Genomic DNA, 21,462 nt, shown 5'->3' with positions numbered 1-21,462 from the left:
TGTGGGAGGGGGGATGGGCTAAATGGGTAAGGGGCATTAAGGAATCTGCTCCTGAAATCATTGTTGCACTATATGCTAACTTGGATGTAAATTAAAAAAAATAAAAATAAAAATAAAAAGATTTCACTTCACCTGAGAAGCTCTTTACTAAGGCTCCACACCACCCCAATTTGGGCAGGTCCCCCTATGTGCTCCCACCTCGGGCTGTGCATTTTAGCACTTAATGTACCATATGCTGAAACTGCCCATTCATTCAAGCTCTCCCACTTGACAGTGAGCTTCTTGAAGGTCCGAGAAATTATTCCTGTATCCCCAAGAAGCCTGTGAAATGCCTGCTATATAGTAATTACTCAGGAACTATTTAATGAGAACCAGATGAAATCTGGTGGGTGGTTCATTACCACTGACTCTCTGTAGCTTTCTCCATATAAAACACGAATACTTATTAATGCATGTACAACTTTGCTGCTGGGATACCTTAGCAACCATTTATTTAACCCACGGAAAAACTGAAAACATGAAGATGAAATGGCTTACTCAGTTATCACAGAGTTAGTCTATGACCTGCTTAAATGTGGAATCTATCCAGCAATTCCCTTTTCCACAGAATAACTGCCTATGTCCATTTCTATCATGTACACATACTCTGTTCTTTGATGCAGTATCTTACAGGTTTTGATTTCCAGGGAAATCTGACAAAGACGCCCTGAGTATTTACCAAAGGGACTTTATACCTGAAGAAGTAACACTGGAATTTTTTTCCTCTCCACATAAGCCATCCAAGTTCCAAACTACACTGAATGATCATCACACGCCCCAATTCCCAGGATTCTGTGTAATCATATTCTGTTGACACTCAGTCTTCCTCCCAATTTTCAACCTATCCCTGCAATCCAGTGTATGGTATACACAAATTGGTGGGAAAACCTTCAAGCACTAAATTTTGAAGCTTACGCTTTAATCATTTAGCAGGTGCAACTTGCAAAGTTTTAATGCCTCTCCCATGAACAAAATTCCTTAGCATAAAAAAACAGGATTTCCCCATTTCTTCATGGCAAGTTCTCAGAAAGAAATGGCAGAGAAAATTTCTAAATAGCCCCAAATAAAATTTTTAAACAGTCCAAAACAAACATACAGTGGAAAAGATGTTCAAGATTTAAATACTGGTACCTGTTAAGCCTTCTGAGCAATTAAGACTAGCATCTGCTAATGGCGATTTCAAAATAACTGGTTACCGGAGGCATGAGGGACAAATGGACTCAACAGGGATCAAGTCAATATACTGACTCTAAAGGGCACTGTACTGCTACCCACCAGGGGCTCTAAGATCATGACCAGATGAGAGAAATGCCTGAGTGAGCCAAGTTGAGTCTCAAGGCTGATGCCATAAACAGGCTATTCATAAGGTAGCACTGAAAACCACGGTGAAACCAGAAAATCCCAACGAAATCACTCATGGATTGTTTATGCCTACACCACATCTAATGTACTGTGTTCAGCTCTTCTGGCCCCGGAAGAGCCCAGAACTCGGCAGCACAGGTAGCAGAGAACCAGAGAGGCAGAAAACCAAGATTTTTCAGAGGGGAGCGGGGGGTGAGGGGGAGAGGCAGGACATCACTGTAGGCACTGTCCTGCATTATTAAATCATTTTTGGATTTGACTCTATCACCTCTCCATTTCTACCCTATTTTCTAGGCTGTGCCAGTTTTTTGAAGTGACCATAATAGCCAATTCAGGCACATTCTACCTACAAACCTGTCATTTATTATGGAGATACTGACATCCAAAGTTTTGCTCTCTTTCTGAAACGACAAAGACACATTTAGTATTTCCCAAATGGAAGGATATATTTATGCGTGCACAGACAGGAGTATGTGTTTAACATGGTTTGGTGGTACCCTATGTAATTAATGTGTTGAAATCTTTAACTGGGAATATGGAGAACCATTTTCCAATAGCCATGCTTCTGCCTTTTAAGGGCACATAAAACATTATTTGCAAGGCATATATGCTTTGCATGATAAATAACTCCCCCCGCCCCGACAGTGCTAAGTTTTGTTATATTTAGAAATTTAAGACCAGGAGCAAACATCTGTCAGACTAATTTTTTGCTTTTTCATAAGTGCAACTTTTTAATAAAAATTTACATCTAGATAAACAATCTTCAGATTTTTGAAACTTTAATAAGATTTTAAAAACATCAGGACTTAGAACTGAAAAACATACACGTTTAGCACACAAATATTGTAATACGAATCAACTCCAACTCCATTTGAAAACATGTGAATCAAATTACAGTTATAGAAGTTAGTTAATTCACATTTAAGCAAGTTAGCGCCTTGCTGAATTCAGCCTTTGTAAAAAAAGAGACTTAGTGCATATTGTAATGGCACAATGTGCTTTTGTACCATTTTGATTTTTTTTCCACCTTATTGAACAAGATCAAGTTCTTGAATGTTGGTAGAGAACAGCTAACTTCCTATGACATGTGAAACTTCCAGTGGTAACAGTTACATTTTGTAACAACACTTTCTATAGATTTCTTTTCCTATCTTAAAATTTTAAAAGCAATCATTTGTAAGGATTGCATCAACATCAATTTAGCAGAGGAAGATCAAACTTTATTGAAACTGCTTGCATACAAAATATATTGCACTATAACCAAACAAATGTCAACATAAAATCCAATCTGTTGTCGCTAATATGTACAGAGAATATTGCCCAAGAGCAGTTACATTACAAGGTCATTCTACCTTGGTTAATTATCTACAGTATTTTAAACCAAACAGCTTACAGATGATGTGTGCAAGGTACCAATTTCTGTTTTCAAATACTATACATTCCCAGAATAAATAACTAAAAATCAACATTAATGTTTGGCAATACTTTTAAAAGACTTTTTAATATTCTTGAACTCATGTGCAGTTTGTTGCCATTTTATATGCTTATTTGTATGCAAGGAAAAGTAACTGTAAAATGAAAATTCAAAGAAACAAACTCACAAAAGACATCAGAGGCAGAACTTCGGTTTGCACGGCTCTGTACAGATTCAGTGGTACCCCTACTTGGAGTTATTTTTTAAGAAAAATATAACATCTTAAGAGTGAAGGTCCTTCACGTATTTTTCCTCAGTAAATTTCATTCATAAAAATGACTCAAAAACAACCAAAACCCAACACATCAAAAAACAAAAGAAAAAAAAAACTAAAGAAAAGTATTTGTTAACCAATTCTAGTCAGCTTTCCAAATCCTCTTATACATTAGACCTAATATCTCAAAGTTTACAAACATTTAACCTGCTTCCAATGTTTCTTAGACAAAGTACCTGTACTTCACAGGATTATTATGCACACATGAAAATGACCTTCCTATCTCCCCCAAATAAGCTTGAAATTAAAATATGAAAAACTTCACAAAACTTGGGGAGGACAAAATAAAAAAGGCTAAGGTAAAATTGGTCATCAGGCCAAAGAGCAGGCATATCCTACTACCTTTCGACCAGGAAGATTTGTTCCTAGCTGAAAACATTTTAGCCTCTCAAATGAAAAGATAGTTATTTCTTCTCCTGTCTATACAGAAAAATTACACATCCCTCTCAATAACACTATTTGTCAAACTTCAGTGCAACAAAACAAAAACAGAAACAAGTTCTATTCTTTATACTGCCTAACCTGATGTTTCTGTAAGGAAAAAAATATGGAAAGCATGCATTCTTCTATAAAGTACTAATGTTTGACAGGGTTTGCTACATCTTTAACATTTAGTGTTTCCAACTTATCTTCCCTGAACTCTGCATCCAAATATAATATTCCTACCTGCCAAGATATAAAAAAGGCACAGATCATACAACTTTTTTTTTTTTTTTTTTTTTTTTTGCTAATGAAAATGACAAACGTCACATCACACACACATCTCAGGGTCCACTAAAATACTGGAAAAGTGGACCAAACATAAACTGACACAGGACATGAAATGACATAGTATTTCATGGACTTCTATAGGAGATTGAAAACGGAAGTGATTACCAAAAAAGCTATTTATTCTGAAAAACTGAAATGTACTGGCGAGTTCTCACCCAATGCAGGAAAATGGTCCAAATTAACAAAAAAAATCACTGCTCAATACTTTAAAAAATAAACCAAACTAAAATCCTGACCTGAAGTGCTGAAGTATACTTAAAAGCAACGTTTCAAAATTTCAAGGTATCTTTTTGTGCAAATCTGGAAATTGTTACTTATGGCCAATACCAAAAAAAAAAAATAATAAGATTCTTAACAGAATTTGTGTTCATTTCATGCCCTGTGCCATCTTGCCTACTATTTGTCTTTGGCCTAACAAAGTTTTCTAATATGGAATAAGAGTTATGGAAATGGTATAGGAAATGTAACTTCAGAATGATGCAGTTTAGGGTACTCCATTCACAAGCGGTTGCTGACCATCCACGTTGTCTGGCTTTTCCTTCTTCTGGTTACGGTCTTTACCCGTGCGCAGCCGATTACCTTCACTGGAGGTATTCTGTAATGTTTTAGTGTGGACACTCCTTTCATTATTGCAGTCAACTCTGATCTAAAACAAGTTATAGTTGTTATATACACAAACCATATCCTATTGTAATCTGTAATTGGCCTGACAAGAAATTTAAGCCTGAAGTGTAAGTTCCATGTGTTAAAAGGGGAAATGTGGGTGAGAATAGAAGTGCAAGAAATTAAGGTCAGGTAGGAGCTTTATTTAGTTTATGATTTTAAAACACTCTTCTTCTTTAACTGGAACACACTCGTCATCTCACTGCGTCCAAAGTTAGACAAAAACTCACAATCCTACCGTGTCTTCTTCTAAGCAGAAGAAAACAGTGAGAAAGAAATAATTAAAATGAATTACTATTACCAATTACGATAATACATACTTATAATACCAGAGTTCAAAAGAATGGGTTTGTGGAACCCAAGAGGGACACAAATTGATGCCTTCCTATTTCACCTTTACCAAGGACAGAACTCGACAAAGGTGGTAACTAGCCTTGGTTTACACCTTAATTATCTACCATGGGTCTGATCAACTTTCTCTACTGAGGCTCCCACTGTCTTACAGTAGAAAAATCTGTGTTGGTTTCTTATAGCTTGTTCAGTAAGGCAGGGCAGATGATCGTACAATTTGAACTCTGTCTGAAGAATAGTAACGGTACAGGGAAATCTGATAACACTAACGCGTGGAAGGACTGGACTCCCAACATGCGTGTAAAGAGGAAGGTAATAAGATTTATATAACAGTTTAAGTAGCAACACGGAACACTTAAAACACTGCTAACAGAATTCCAGATGCTGTATAAAAAGAAGATAATATTGACCAATGGGCTTAAAATACTAGAAATATCGATCTGTTTCAAGTGCAAATGCTACATATGTCAGAATGGCTTGCCGTAATTTCAAAGTGCATTTCACTGTTGGTTACGGTGTGTATTTTTTTAATGTTTATTTATGAGAGAGAAAGAGAGAGCGCGTGCACGTGAGCGAGCGAGCACACGCGCACACTCGAGCATTGGTGGAGGGGCAGAGAGAGGAAGACAGAGCATCCCAAGCAGGCTCTGTGCTGACAGCAGAGAGCCCAACTCCGGGCTCGAACCCACAAACCGTGAGATCATGACCCGAGCCGAAGTCAGACGCTTAACCGACTGAGCCACCCAGGCGTCCCTCAGTGTATATTTTGAAGTGTTTGGTTGTCAAGGGTTTACTTTGATTTGGATCTATTCCCCTACACAAAAATGCAACCTTTTTATTTGATGCTCTGTTTTACTCTGAAGTATAATTATGAATATGCACCCTTTTTAACTAGTATGATCACATTGCCAACTTCATCCAACATGTCACTTTAAGTGGGTAATGACAAGACTGGCACATAAATGCCTTACATCTTTGTAAAGCCCATGTATGTACACTATTCCAGCAACCTCTTTATCTAGGCCTAAGGTCTTTTCTACGCTGCTCCTTAAGTACTTGCCAATAGTTAACACCTACTTAGGTCTTATTCTGTCATGAAGTTTCTGCTGTTAAAAAGCATCTCACTAATTTTGGGTGTTGGTCCCAAACCAATCCGTAGTTAATAAGGAACCGTAACTACTTGGATTAAGAATTAAGAGTTAAAGTGGGCAACTGAGTGGCTCAGTCAGTTGAGCATCCGACTCTCAGTTTCGGCTCAGGTCATGATCCCACGGTTCGTTGAGTTCGTGCCTGACGTCAGGTTCTGTGCTGACAGTGCAGAGCCTGCTTGGGGTTTTCTCTCTCCCTCTCTCTCTGCCCTTACCCTGCTGGGTGCTGTCTCAGTCTCTCTCAAAATAAATAAACAAACTTAAAAAAAAAAAAAGATGAATTAGGAGTTAAAGAAGTAGAGGAGAATATGGGTTCTGGAAATCAGACACCAGGGTTCAAGTATCACTCCACTGTACGCTAACTATGGGACCTCTTGGCAAAGGACTGAATCTTTCTAAGCTTCAAGTTTACTCGCCTATAGAATAGACAAATGAAACTACCTCAGGGGGCTGCTGTAAGATTAAAGGAGATAACATGCACACAAAGCACTCAGGAACGGTGCCAGACAAGCTCGGGTAATTTTAAAAATTTAACAATGGGTTCAGTGTAGGTGATGACCCACTGAGGTGGGATTCTCAGGATAGAGGCTGGCTATGAACAAGCAGCTGACAGATTCAGCATGTACTAGCTGAACATGATCAGCCCTGTCTGTCACGATTATTATTCCTCACTTTCTAGAGAGGACCCCCTAGCCCTGCACCTCAGGGGAGGAGGGATCCACAGGGCTTGCTCAGGTTTCTCTCTCATTACATTCCAGGATGTTCCTTTGCTCAGGGGAATTGGGAGGAACCACCAATGTGGTAATGTGGTCCTAATGAGCTCTCAAAGTCTTCACAAATGCTTAAGACTGCATATTCTCTAGAGAAATCTTCTCTGAACACTTGTCACAAAGATCTAAGATTGCCCACAGTTGTGATGTTGAAAGGAAAATACTTCACGTATACCAGTATTGCAACTTTTGAACATATTTAAAAATCAAGCAAAACCAACTTCTACATGTCAAACCGCAGCAATTCAAATAATTTAGAGGTAAAGAGACGCACAGCTTTACCTGGAGGGATCCATCTCCTGTTCTTCCTTTAGCCTCTCTTGGATTACGCGGGCGATTATCGGTTCGGGAGTGATCGTCGTTTCCTATAGGGTCATTTTCAAAAGGATCAACAGTTACTGACTTTGGCATGCTTATTGGAAGTTCTTTATCCCTATGTTCTCAACTTATTCAGACCCCGGAATCGAAAATATATAATCAACAACCTAGTGATTCCAGCCACACAATGCTTAGAAATCTAGCATGCTACCCAGGAGACGATATTTCAAAGGCATTACAATTCTGCATCCACTGTGTTATTGGTCAACCTGTGCTAACGATCAGATGTTATGTGTAGAATCCCCAAAGAAGCTGAACTAGTTACCAGTGTTTGTTCATATATTTATTCCACACAAGCCATAGGAAGGCTGTCTAATGTTCTGTCGATCACTGCTGAGCCTTTCGTCAGGTGACCAGTACAAAACAGGAGAAATGGGGTTTCAGTAACATGTCCTTGAATCAGCAAGATTTCTCACAGAACTTCAGACAGTTGTGACAATTCACCTTTATTTATTAAGAAATGAAAACTGAGGAGTCTGGGTGGCTCCATCAGTTGAGCGTCTGACTTGGTTTCAGCTCAGGTCATGATCTTGTAGTTCGTGGGTTGAGCTCCGCATCAGGCTCTATGCTGACAGCGTGGAGCCTGCTTGGGATCCTTTCTCCCTCTTTCTCTCTGCCCCACCCTGGCCGCGTCTCCCTCTCAAAATAAATAAATGAAAAAAAATTACAAGACAGGAAATGGAAACCTCTGTACCTTTGAAGCCACCTCCGCGTCCTCTTCCTCCCTGTCCTCTTCCTCCACCACCACGCCGTCGACCGTCTCCTCTGCGCAGAAAGTTCTCCCTCTCTTCCTCTGTTGGAGCTAATGACCAATCACTGAGTTCATCTCTGTGGTCAGATTCTGTTTCAGAAGCATTTGATGCTTCAGAATTAGTTCCTATCGAGAGTTAAAAGTTATATACCGTTGTCCGACTTAAAAAAAAAGTTAGGTTAACAGAAGCTTCCAGAGACGTTTCAGGGGTAATCCAATACTCTTCCCAAATTTATAAGCCCAAAGAGTATTATCACCTTCCATTTTGTAAAACAAATTATCTTAAATTCAAAATGAAGGGTTTCACAATGTTTGACATAATTTTGGTTTTAAACATTTTTGGTTCTCGTTAAGAAGAATAAAAGGTATTTTATTAACCATCTAAGTTCAAACCTGAGTATGCCACATCATTAAACAGCTGTGCTCCTTTAAACATCTGCGCTCTCTGGAGGAAAAGTTGTCTACAACAGTTAAATGATAAACAAAACCTCTATAAAGAGAGTTCCTTTTAACAAGGTTTGGCCCAGGGACAGAGGGGAATGCATACATTTTGCTCACCTCTGAGAGGGTGGCAAAGACCACCATGGCAACTGTCTCAGGGAAGGGTCTTTTGTGGAATCAGGGATTGAACTTAGCTCAAGGGGGATGTGCTCACCTGGTCCACAACCTTCCCTCCCACTCCCACTGGAATAATTTATCATTAATAAAGGCATTATTAAGATAAACTCATTATGCATGAGGGGTGGGTTAATGATATAGGGGATGGGAGTGGGGGAAAAGAGCTCCACGGTGAGGTGGGACTCCAACAGCAAAAAGAACACACTGTTGGGAGAGGGGTTAGGGGTTAGGTTCAAGGTTGGCCTTAGGAGTAGGTGTCTCTCTCCCCCACTCCAGAATATCAACTCTACTACCTCTCTCTCTTCCTCTGTTGGAGCTAATGACCAATTATAGCTTCACCATTATAGCTTCTTTCCTGTGGATCTTGAAGGCTTTTCCATCTTAAAGAGTTCCTTTTTGAAATGCAAATATTTGTGAGATGGATTATACCTTATACCATTATTAGCAAGTTACATAGTAGATACACAGTTGAGCAAGAAAGACAGTAGGCACTGGCAGGTGGGGACAGTGTTGTTCAGTGAAAGGTACTGGGAGAGAAGAAAGAAGCACTGACAGAAGAGCTGGGAAGGCAAAGAGAAACTTTGCCTGCTTCTTGACTGTGCCTAGGGCTGACTTTGGCCATGACACTCAAAATCACCTTATGAGCCATAGGATGCAGAGCCCTGATTTACACAGTCCATCCAGCAAGTATGACCAGCACATGCCTGACAAAAAATGAGCCACAGTACACAAATGAAAAAAATTTTGGCTATACAGTAATAAAATCAGGAAAGGCCTTAAGAAAGTCATCAACACACAAGGGCTTAAAGCAGATTTATCCCCGGTCAGAACGTGGACAGAACTCACACCTGCCCTGTAAACTGTGTGTGGTATCATCAGTTTTTAAGTCTAGGTCTCTTGCAACACAATTTGACCCACTGTGAATTGGAAACCATGTAGTGAGAAACCGTTATAATGGGGTTCTAATGAATATTAGAGATTAGCAGCTATTAAGTCTAGGAACAGATAAAGTTACTGAGTAAAATGCTTAGTTTGTACCTGAAGTATATCCAGGACCGCGTCTGCCGTGCCCCCTATTTCTGTAAGGTCTACTACCTCGACCCATTCCTTGACCATCATCAGTCACATAGCCTTTTTCCTTATCTGTACGATTTGGTGGTGGTCTAGAACTAGCTCCAATCTGTCGCAACTGCTCATCAATTTGTAATCTCTCCAAACGCAACTGGTCTACTTCCTATTTAAAATATACAAGATAACAGTAAAAATAATTTGACATTTTACTTAATAATACCTTTCTCCTTTTCATCAGATAAAAAAAATATACTGGAAATATTTCAATTTCAGCTCTAAATTTATAGTAAACACTGTTACACAGAATTATCAGGAAATTGAATGGTCTCCTTACAAAGAAAAATTACTATAGATAACAGATTATTGATGACCATGATTAGAGATACAACAAAAATACTCAGCATTAAAATTCTACTGAATAGAATTTGACGTTGTTTGATTTGGCGCTATAATCCAATAGAATCTCTTAAGGCACAGATACGCTAGTTTGGGGACTTCTTGATGACAGGATATCGAATAAAGCAACTCTAAAATACAGGCAAATGACAGTTAAGGCTTACCCAGCTAACCTTAAAAATCACACACTGTAAATAATCTTAATTGAAATATATTTGCCAGTTAATATCTTAATTTATGAAGCACTGAGTTTGAGCTATCGTCTGCTTTCAAAGAAAATATCCTATGGTACATCTTTTGGATGCAATTGTACAATTAAGGAAAAGTTATTTCCAATGAACTGAAAAATGCTCACATGCCTTATATGGTGGGCGGGGGGACGGCTATTTAAGAGCTGACCAAACAAGTTAGGTCTTAACATCATGCCTTGAAACCTCTTAAAGACTGCAGCTCTGCTAGAACGAGTACAATGAACAGTATTGATGTTGATCAAAATATACACCCGGGGTCCACTGACAGACCATTACACACAGTGCTTCGGATATGCTGGGTTCTGTCATATCCAGATAAAGTCCCAATTCTAACCCTTGTCCTTCAATCTACCCATACACATCTCCTTTACTGGCTTTAGGGAACTGGATCCATAACTCTAGTGGTACCGGGTGTCTGAGTAAAGCACAGGCCATCACACGGACTGTCTATGTGGACAGTCACTGGATAAGCCCCTGTGTTAAGCTAAGTTCTTAATCTTGCTTGTGGAAGCTTCTGGAAAGGAAAGGGCAGATAGTTTGATCTGTGCTCTGAACCAGAATTTCTGTTTTACGAGGGACCTGAGCAAAGGAGAGACTGCGTGAGTGGCTTACTCCAAGAGTATAGTTATAGCTCATGGAATGGGTGGGTGTATCTTGCAAAACAGAATGGTGGTCCAGGTTATCCCACTGGGGCAAAGCAGTCACCTTTTGGTGAGAGATGCCAGGCCCAATCAAGGGAAGATCTGGTGATGGAAAGAATGGCAACAGGACAGCTGCTGATAACCAAAGATATTCAATTGTGAAGAGTAAGTGAAAAGATCTAAAAAAGAACATTAGTCAAAAGAACAAGGGATTGGTTACAATGCAACCCTAACTCTCCAGGTCATTGGAATTCTGTAAGCTAAGAATATGAAGAAACACATACAACAGATTACAAATAAAACACACTTTAAAACAAAAACAAAGAAGCAAACCAACGGGGTACCCTACCCATGCAAACCTTGCTGGATGAAACCTTCCCATTTTCAATTAGTAACTGACCACCAGAAGGAGGAATGCAATGCCTAGCTATTGCACTTTTTCCTTCCTTATTTGCATCCAAGTCAAAACTGTTTCTTTCTTTCAAGAAATCAGCAAAAATGTTAGGATAGCATCATAAATAAAATAGGATGTTAGATTATTTGTAAAATACTATTTAGTACCAGTCACTTGTAATTTTGATGTATATGGATATAAAGAAGAAATTAGAACAGTGACATGGGTAAGACTCCATTTCATTGAACTATAGAACATTCAGGCCAAAAGAAATTTTAAAAACCATCAGGTATAGGGAGAAGTGACTTGCCTAAAGTCACATAAGCTAGTTCATGGCAGAAGCCAGACTAGAAGCAAATCACTACACTGCCAATTAAAGTGCTCTTTCCACTATACCTTGTGGCCTCCTACTTCCTGATTTCCAGTTGGCAATCTAGGAGGCATAACTGTACAAATACTAACTACAACGAGCATCTACAAGACACAAATTGTTTACATTCTGTATAACGGAGCATAGAGAAAAATACAAGGGGTAAACATTTAAACATAGGACTTCATAAAACACTGGGATTTCCTTGATAAATGACATAAAAGGGACAAACAAAGCCAAGTGTTACAGACACAAAATTTGGCCTGGAAAAAAGTCACAAAGGCTAGAAAGGATCAACTGAATGAAAAGGCTATGTACAGGAGTATCTAAATTGAATGTAAGGGTTAAACAGAAGAATAATGGGAAATAAGGGAATTCATTGAGAACTGGGATACCGGTCCTTAGATTTATGATGGCAGAAAACTGACTTTTGTTTTCAGAAAGAATATAATATAATAAGCAAAACAAAGCGAGTATTTTCTCTATTACCTTTTACAGGTCATTCATCGTAATGTACAGGCTAGAATGAACCTTCACTGATGAAAGATAGACTGTGGAGTTTTTATATGTTAGCACAAAAGGATCACAAGTTAAAATTCTTCTTGTTCTCACCTTTAAATAGTTCAGGTGATAATCCAGAAGAACAGTGGCATTAGCAATGCTGTCCTTTGTTCCCACAAAAACAAATGGTACCATACCCTGAAAAATAAATGGCAACAATGATCCTATAATATTAATAATGGATTAATCTGAAAAAATGCAAATAATGACTAAATTCCTAGCACAGGGCCTGACAAACAGTAGGCACGCAAATGTTTGTTGAAAATATAAAGCAACATCTAGAAACAAAAGTAGTTGGTACATTTTACACATCTACTGTAATGATAAATCAATATGGCAACCTCTTGAGTGCAACAGATTATTGTGTTTTAAAGACTATTAAATGTTGGCAAAATCACAAATTATGTAATTCCAAAGTATACAAGCTCTGACAGAAGATGCATAAACAAAACAAATACTTTAAAATAAAATAAAATAAAATAATTAATATACTACAGGTTTTATCTATATCAAATTCTTTAAAGAGAAATTCTAAGTTAAATACTAGGGCACAGAAGTAAAAACTAAATCAATTTTGCTAACCAAGTCAAGAGTACAAACAAAACACAAACAAAAAGAATTAGAATAAATTAAAAGGAACTAATTATTCTGTGCGGGATGGGGAGGGGCAGAGGCAGATTGATGAGCACAAAATTTAGCATTTCAATACATTTTAATACTGTACTCTAAAAATAGTAAAAGGTAGAATCATATGGAAAATATGATCTTTTCTCAATGGTACTACTTTCATATAGAGATGTTTTTAAAAAGGAGTATATTAAAATTTTATACTTCTAGCCCATCAGTACAAATGAGAAAAAAATTTTTTCTAGTCACAAGTTATAGGTGTCGTGCAAACTAATACCTGGCAATTATGACATTCAAAGTTTGAAGATACTTCATTTTATTACTGAAGAAATACATGATTGCTGATATTCACATATGACTATAGTAAACCATATGGTGGCTTTGACGAGGATATAATTTTCTAGGCAAAGTTTCTAAGTATGAAAAGCCAAGACGCTGTCTCTTTAGTAAGTATCACTCTTTGAAAAAGAGCATTCATTTGATAGGTGTGACTGCTTTTGCTTGCCTGCTCAGTAGACAGCATCTTAAATGTATGTGAGGCTGGAACAGGTTTTTTTCTTTTCCCTTCCACATGAACCTGGCTGTTGACGGGGAACAAAACTGAACAATTAGGAAATACTGCTTGTAGAATGACCTTCATTTGGTAGGCAAGGCACCGCTTCCTAGTAGCAATGATCACCTAAGAGTCAGGTGCCACAGAAGACCCATGGGCTTCATATGGGTTTTTGTTTGCATTGAGTAACACATAGACTACTGAAATAATCAGGACTATGAATCAGATCTCCTTTCCTCAAAAACACCTTTGACTGTTTTTTTCCCCAACTGATGTCGTTACAGAAGCAGTTAAATCTTATTATTTTCCAAAATGTCATATAATGAAATGCTACACTCTTCCCTCTGGATCATGTATGACCAAAATAAACCTTAAAACCTTATGTCACAGATTTAGTCTGATCAACTTTGCAGCAAATAATTTTACAACGTTTTCCCTTTTCCCCATGTCCAAACTGTTGTACCCAAGTGCCACTCTAATTTGAGCACATCACTAGTGGACCAGAATAGTAAATTAAAACAAAGATGGGCAAGACACAATGGTGGCCTTCAATATAGACACCCGGAGAAAGGGACTCCCTGACTGGTGTAAGAACTAGGCTCCCCAGCAGAGAGGAATATCCGATCCACTTGTGGTTATATGTCCCTTTATAAAATGGCATTTTTGCTTTTAATCTCTGGTAAGTCATAACATTTTCCCCATAAACAGGTCTCTCTGGCCACTTAGGGAGCCCTGTCCTCAAGGAACTCATGATGTGGCCAAAGAGATCCACCAGTCAATGTCTATGTAGTATGCGCTGCGAGAGGGATGAGCACACTGGAACACAGAAGGGGGCAAGGCTCTGGAGGGAGGGGACCTGTGGCAAGTACACAAAAGAAAGCTGCACAAGGAAAAAGGTCAAAGCAAGGTGGCGAGTTGGAAGGGGAAAGAGCGCTCTGGCAGAGGAAACAAGTGCATAGAGAGACAGAACAGTGTTCAGAGAACTCTACTTCAGTATGGCCCAAGCCGCTCTGGAGGGCAAAAGGGAGGAACGATCAGAGGTGACAGTGGACAGGTGGGCGTCAAAGCAAGGCCTTACAAGCAACAGGAAGGAATTTGAGCTCTCACCCCAGGGCAATGGATGAACATACCCCCAAACACTCTTCCACCATCCCCCAACCCTGATGATCATTTGTAGTCTCTCTTAACAAGGGGCATAAACATTGAAATATAAAATTAAAATGTATTTTTCAAGGAATGTTTTCCTACCTGCCAAGCCTTGAGTTCAGGTTTCTGGGATTCCCCTGCTACAATTGATGAAACCACTAACACCTAAAGCAGTATAAGGAATGCAAGTGATGTCATTAACTATAACAAATGATACACAGAAGCCTGAACGCAGGACTTTCACTGTAGGACTTCTAAACCCATTTCTAAACAGTTAGGTTAGTTCAAATATTGAAAACCAGTTTCTAAAATATGGCTCTAAGTAGTAACTAATGCATCTAACAGAAGGTACATTTTGAGCTACCACAACCTGTAAAATCTCAAGAGATACAGCATGAAAAAATGAAAGACCACCCTCAAAAGAAAAATGTGATCACTAAATGTAACCCCATATTTTATGTTTATAGCATCACATTTGTCACTGTGAATAAACTGAGAAGTAGGTAACACTTTGGTTTGTAATCTCTCATATAAGCTGGCAATCGGATTTCAAAAACAAAACAAGAAACAAAAAACAGAAAACAAAAAAAAAAAAACAGGCGTAGCCTTATAAGCCTAACCAGAGAAAACACCTAAAACACCAATTGTGACATCTGGGTCAAAGAAATTACTTTGAGTATAATTCAAAGTGATAATTATTTCTTACCCTCTGGACTTTTGTACTGTTAGGTTGAGAAAAATGAGTGCTGTTTTCCTTTATATCTATATGTTTTTTTTCTTCTGAGGGAGTAGGTCCAACCCTTGAGTTACTGGAAGGTAGGGAATTTGGTGGCATAATTTCCTTGGTAAAAAACACAAAAGGAAAAAATGACCAATTTAAAAGACTGTATTTAGCTCCATTTTTGTATCAATGACCATGTTTTACAAATATAAATTATCATAAACATTTTTGGCAGAAAAAATTACAGAATGCAAGTATTATGCAGTAAAACGCCCAAAAGATTTAGCATCAGCTAAAAGAACCTTTCACAAAAGAAGATTCGACAATATGTGAAAATTATGGCAATCTGGGGGGATTTCAAACAGTACTGTTGTACAGAAGAGTATGTCCTTGCCTCCCCCAACCCACACAAGTACTTTTACCAAAAAGCATATATTCATGAAGATAAAAGTGAAGATTATAACATTTAAAGACTGGGAAGAGATGCTACACCCAGATAAAAATTTGAAGCACACAAAATAAACACACATACACACAAACTCAAAAAGCCAAAGGATGAAAGCCAGAAAACCTAACCAGTGACCCAGCTTGGTCTCTGTCAGCAACATTAAGTAATATTTGAAAAGTGCCTCATATTCTTTTTTTTTCATATTTTATGACCATCCATTTTAAAGATTAAGAAGATTTCAAGGGATTCAAGTAACTAGTCCCAAGTCACTGTCCAACTATGACAATGACTGGCATGGTTAATTGTCAGAATTCTTACATTCCCAGTATGTGCATATTACAGAGGCCTCAAATTTACATGTTGAATAAAACATTAAGAAACTTTTATCAGACAGCGCTCCTAGGTGGCTCAGTTGGTTAAGCATCCTGCTTTTGGCTCAGGTCATAGTCTTGTGGTTTGTGAGATCGAGTCCCCGAGTCGATCTCCGTACTGACAGCGAGAAGCCTGCTTGGGATTCTCTCTCTCACTCTCACTCTCTCTCTACCCCTCCCCTGCTCATTCTCTCTCTCTCTCTCTCTCTCTCTCTCTCTAAGTAAATGCACTTAAAAAGAAACCTTTTATCAGACAGACTAGAAACACATGCACTACAACATACCTCTTCTTGGGGAACACTTTTCTCATTTTCAGCCTCAATTCTCACCCTCACGACTCCTGACTTGTCCACAATTTCCTGAATCAGTTTTCCATTTTTTCCTATTACTTTGCCTAAATGAAGAAGTGAATAATTCATGTTTGGTTTTACAATAGATCTCAAACCAGTAAGCACTCTCCACTGTAAACTATCACATTATATATAAAACTGTAAGATTTCAGGGCGCCTGGGTGGCTCAGTCAGTTGAACATCCAACTCTGGATTTTGGTTCAGGTCACGATCTCCCGGCTCGTGGGTCCAAGCCCCATGTCGGCTCTCTCTAAATAAATAAACTTTAAAAAGTGTAAGATTTCAAAACCGAACCAAAACAGAAACTCTTTTTAAAAAGAGTTCAACTGGTTTGTTTCGCTAACTTGTCACTGTTTAAACTATTTTGGTAAAGTGTCAGAGGTATTTACATCTCATGAACTGATGGGGTAATTTTGAATCTTTAAGGAAGTTCAAAGATAGGGTCTTATTTTGCATAAAAGGGTATACTTGAAACTTGCTACAGTGGCATGTATCACTGTGCAAAATTCTGTGAAAGGAATTAAGGGGAAGGACACATACTAGAAAATACATTTGCTTATTCATTCAACAATTTCAGTTCTATCTGTACCTGATTTAAATCTGCTTTTCTGCCCATGGTAAATATTTTTAGAATTTCATATGGCACATTTATAAAAGATACTCCAAGTCTCAAAGTGATTTAAGCAGCTATACAAACACCTACAAGAAGTGCACATTCTTGAGGCCAATGTGTTAACATGATATTACTTCTGTGCATCGCTCATAGATTTTATCAGTATATTAAAAGGTGAGGTACAATTTCTTAATCTTTTATTAGTCACAAAATGAAAGATTAGGAAGTCACACTTTAAGATAACTCAAAATCACAATGAGAAAACTTAAACCAGTTTGAGATTAACTATTGTTCAATAACATCTGTTAAAACTCCAAAGACGTCAAATATCAGTAATTAACAGGCACTCTTCCCCTCATTTGTAAAACTGAATCAATCATAGCCTTAACTGGGAAATGACTGCTTTCATAGCCATCAGCATGCATTAGTGTAAAGCAAGACACTACAAATGAAAGAAGTACTGGTTTTAGAATTTGACATGTGAATTACCTGGGATTCTAAGAGCCAGAGCCCTCCCAAGGCACCTAAGGCACCCCTGCACTGGCCAGGTCCATCATGTGCTTGCTCTACCACCTTAGCAAAGGCAGGAATAGGGGAAAAACTGGAAGCCCAAATTTGCTTGGAGTTAATCCTAGATATCAGAACCTAGGGAAAAGGCCTCACAATAGGATCTTGTGGTTCATCTAATCAGCATAACCTTGGCCCTCTAGGCATATCTTGCAGCCTCACTCACCCTCATAACCTCTTTTGACTGGTCAGTGGTCAGGGAACAAAACTGACACTAAATCAGGATTCCTGACATAGGTAGGTCTTTTCATCAATTATTTCTGCTTCTCTTCTCTTCAAATGAAAGAGGTGGGTGGGGGGGGAGAGAGAAGTTGTATGGAGTCATCCCACAGTTCATTTTTAATCTAGAAAATTTGGATTTTCGTGAATGAATGCTGATTTTAATAAATATCTAAACGAGTTAGGAAAGAAAAATGAGTTTGTCACATGTTGCTATTAATATCTTAACCATCCTGAGTATTGTGTGTTAACTATAGCTAACAAAATAATTAAACGAATTCACTGTCAAAGTGGGGTGAAAAACAAGCAAATTTTCAGAAAAGAATTGACAATCTGTGTACATAGTAGAGTTTGTGAAAAATAGAGATCATAAATCATATACAGTGTGACTCCAAGAAAACTCATTCAATACTAATTAGACATCTCCCTAAAGATCTGCCTTGCCAAATCTTTTACAAAAATGCTTTCTGAAAACTCTCAAACATTCCCAGTATTGTAGTAGACAATCTCTAAAACAGAACTGTCTTATTGTACTCACTAGAAACTAAACAAAACCCAGGCTGATCATACTTCAGCAGGCTTTCTTTCTGTTGAAAGGTCAGTTCTGGGACCCTCTTCTCTTTATGTAAGACCACAGGTAGAACCTACTTTTAATAGCAGATAATGCAATTCTGCATCACACAGTTATTTCCAAATACCAACTGACAGCTTACTACAATTCTGCTCTACTGAACTGGATGGAATTGTTTTCAATGAGAGGTAATATTTACAGAGTTCCCTACTACGTGCAGACCTTATAAGGTAATGTATATCTATCTCTAGCTTTCTTCCTACAACTTCCTGTTTAGTTATCAAAGCAACCCTGTGAGGTGGACACTATTATGACATTTTTAGAGGTAAGGAAAATAAGAGTCAAGGGGGCTGAATTAGTTATAAGGTTAAATAGGTACCAAAAAGTGAAGGAGGGACCGAAATCTAAATCCAACACCCGACAACTTTCCCCTACAGGCATCATGCCATTCCCCAAATGAACTTCAATGAATCTGACGCCGAAGTTTTTGTTTGGTAATTATTGAAAAAGCAGTCTATTGGCTATATTTTATAAGAATTCCTAAATTTAAGAGAACTTTTCTAATTACAGAATGTATGCAATTGCTTGAAAAATTGTAAACAAAAGGAAAAGAAGTATCATTAAAAACCCTATTTATTCTTAGGAAATCAGGACAGTGCTATCCATAAAACTGGTGTCCAAGTTATCTCGATAACATCACATTCTTTAGCTGTCTGTCCAACACAGTTGAATTAATAATTCTGCATTAATTTTACCAGTCTTTATCCTTTAACAAATTTTCTTCAGGAGAATATTATTCCCAGTGTTTTTAATGGCATAGGAAAATGTTTATAATTCTATGCTGACAAAAAATAAAAGCAGGCTAAGCAGGACTGAAACTATGAGAACAAAATGCATAGGAAATCCTTATTTTCTTCTTTTTTAAACTTTCCAAAGACCTGGCATTACTTTTTGTAATCGGTTGTGATATCAAGTTCGGAAAATAAAAAATGTATAGGCAGTATGTCCCAATTTTATGTATAAATTAAAACGTAGGTAGTGCTCTTGATAAAAACTGCACCTTATTTTGATTATGTTCTGCTAAAGACATCTGCAGCATTTGAGAGCACTGGTGAAGAGTTTCTGGTATTTGCTGGTACTTGTGATGGTGATAGTAATGAAACAATAGCACTCAAACTCAAAATGGAGAATTACTGTTAATGTTGCAAAAAGCCCCGGAAACCTTCGGAGTTACTTTTAGCTTTGCAACTTACTAGATTTAAGTAACCTACATTCATATCTTCAACTCAGAGATAATTAAGAATGCCATCATTTCATAGCCTATCAGAGATCAAATACCAATCTCCTCCAAATTGTAAAGTCCTCAAATATCATTTGTTTTAAGGAAATATATTTAATTTTAAGATATAGAAGATACACACCGAAGAGGCTGTGCAAAATTTACCCTTCCAGGCACTAGTAGGTTTGAACTAGCAAAGCAGTATCTTTTATACACCTTCTCAGTTTTGAGCATATTTATCAAATATTTTCTGTACACTGTAACAACAGATCATACTTCAAAGATACAGCTTCAATTAAATGACTCTCCAAGTGGGTGAACATGGAATTCTATCGGTATAACTAAATCGTTTAACTGTTGCTTTTGTAGTGTATGTCAACGTAATTTCTGACTCACCAACTAAGTTCCTTGGAACCTGTATTACATCTTCAGCAAATTCCAGAAAGCTTCTAGCCTTTTTCACTGCATCCTGATCCTAACAGCAAAGGGGAACAGATTTAAGACAAAAGATGAGCCACATGAAATATTGTTTATTTTAGAAAAAAAGCTACTTAGTAAAATTTTACCTCTCCATAAATGTGAAATGTGCAGGTATCTTCATCTAAATCGATAGCAGTGACCCCGGGTACCTTTCTAGCTTGCTGAATATTAGCACCATGAGTACCAATAGCCAGACCCATCAAATCTTCTCGTACGATAAACTGCTCATGAAACCTCGAGGCAAGTTGCCTTGAACTCTGAAGAGAAATGCACATTTGATTAATATGCTTTATCAACTATGAAGACAACTGTATTTAGGTCAGCCATGTAAATTATCTTGACTCTACGTATCAGGGGCCTATAAATTACTTTCAGTTGTAAACTTTCAAGGTTTGAGAACCACCCCGCCCTCCCCGCAACAGCATAAATACTTTTTGGGTTACTGAAGGTCAATGCCATCTGAGAGATTTTTGTTAATAGCAAAGGGCTTGTTGACAAGTTTCCAAGGTAACTTTTGAAAACCTTTTGCAGGGCTGCCTTAGTTAACCAATGACATCAACCATGTTATACTTAAGAAGCAGATCAAATGTTCCCAAATAAAAACCAGCTCACTGGATCTGACAGACTCAATGTTATTTAAGTAAAAAAAGATGTTTTAACATCTTTTCAGAAAATTGTATTCACTTCATTTTTATTGAAGGATATCAGTACATATACATATTTTTTTGTTCTTTTTTTCCCTGGAAACTGCACCATTTCTGTAACTTATCATTAAATACTGTGGTCTAGATATCCCTCTGATGAAGCGATGACATTAAAACAATACTCTCCTACCCCCACCTCCCCAACCTGAGGAAAAGAATCATAAAAAATTGTATCAAATGATTGTAGAATGTCAAAGATTTACAACTTATCTTGCAATATGCACGTGCAACCTAAAAAGAGATCAGAGTCTGTAAGACCTTGTGATCTGGATCCACAAGTATGATGAATTCTTTCAAATCTTCAGTCATGACTGAACTTAGTTACACGGAGACCCCAAACTTGTGGATAATTGCTCTCTTTAAACAGCATTATCAAAATTTAATGTTTAGTTCTAGCATGCCATTAATGAAAACCAAACATATTAGTGGCTCATGTTGAAAAATGGAAATTTCGTATCTGAATATGTGGATCTCTTTAATATTAGTAGTGAGGAAAGATAGGCATGCACACGAATTTCTCAGGATTCAAC

General features: G+C 37.8%; 1 protein-coding gene across 14 annotated transcripts in view; it reads right to left on the bottom strand.

Moving 5' to 3' along the window:
- The window catches only part of FMR1 (fragile X messenger ribonucleoprotein 1), a 50,748-nt gene that overhangs the window by 10,481 nt on the left and 18,805 nt on the right, over positions 1–21,462 (bottom strand). Inside the window, exons 8-17 of one of the 14 annotated variants that reach the window (XM_027054823.2) lie at positions 20,315–20,485; positions 20,145–20,223; positions 16,434–16,543; positions 15,316–15,450; positions 14,712–14,774; positions 12,335–12,421; positions 9,638–9,833; positions 7,925–8,107; positions 7,135–7,217; positions 2,164–4,566 (exon numbers count right to left, since the gene is read on the bottom strand). In XM_027054823.2, the coding sequence (XP_026910624.1) occupies positions 4,405–4,566; positions 7,135–7,217; positions 7,925–8,107; positions 9,638–9,833; positions 12,335–12,421; positions 14,712–14,774; positions 15,316–15,450; positions 16,434–16,543; positions 20,145–20,223; positions 20,315–20,485 (1,269 nt within the window). In that variant the 3' untranslated portion in view covers positions 2,164–4,404. Of the gene's footprint in view, positions 1–2,163; positions 4,567–7,134; positions 7,218–7,924; positions 8,916–9,637; positions 9,834–12,334; positions 12,422–14,711; positions 14,775–15,315; positions 15,451–16,433; positions 16,544–20,144; positions 20,224–20,314; positions 20,486–21,462 lie in introns of those variants that run through there. The other 13 variants (XM_027054824.2, XM_027054828.2, XM_027054826.2 and 10 more) reach the window with 13 other exon arrangements.

The sequence above is a fragment of the Acinonyx jubatus genome, chromosome X (genome assembly GCF_027475565.1).
Source record: "Acinonyx jubatus isolate Ajub_Pintada_27869175 chromosome X, VMU_Ajub_asm_v1.0, whole genome shotgun sequence".
In the NCBI taxonomy this organism is placed as follows: domain Eukaryota; kingdom Metazoa; phylum Chordata; class Mammalia; order Carnivora; family Felidae; genus Acinonyx; species Acinonyx jubatus.
This window is presented reverse-complemented; position numbering and strand designations above follow the sequence as displayed.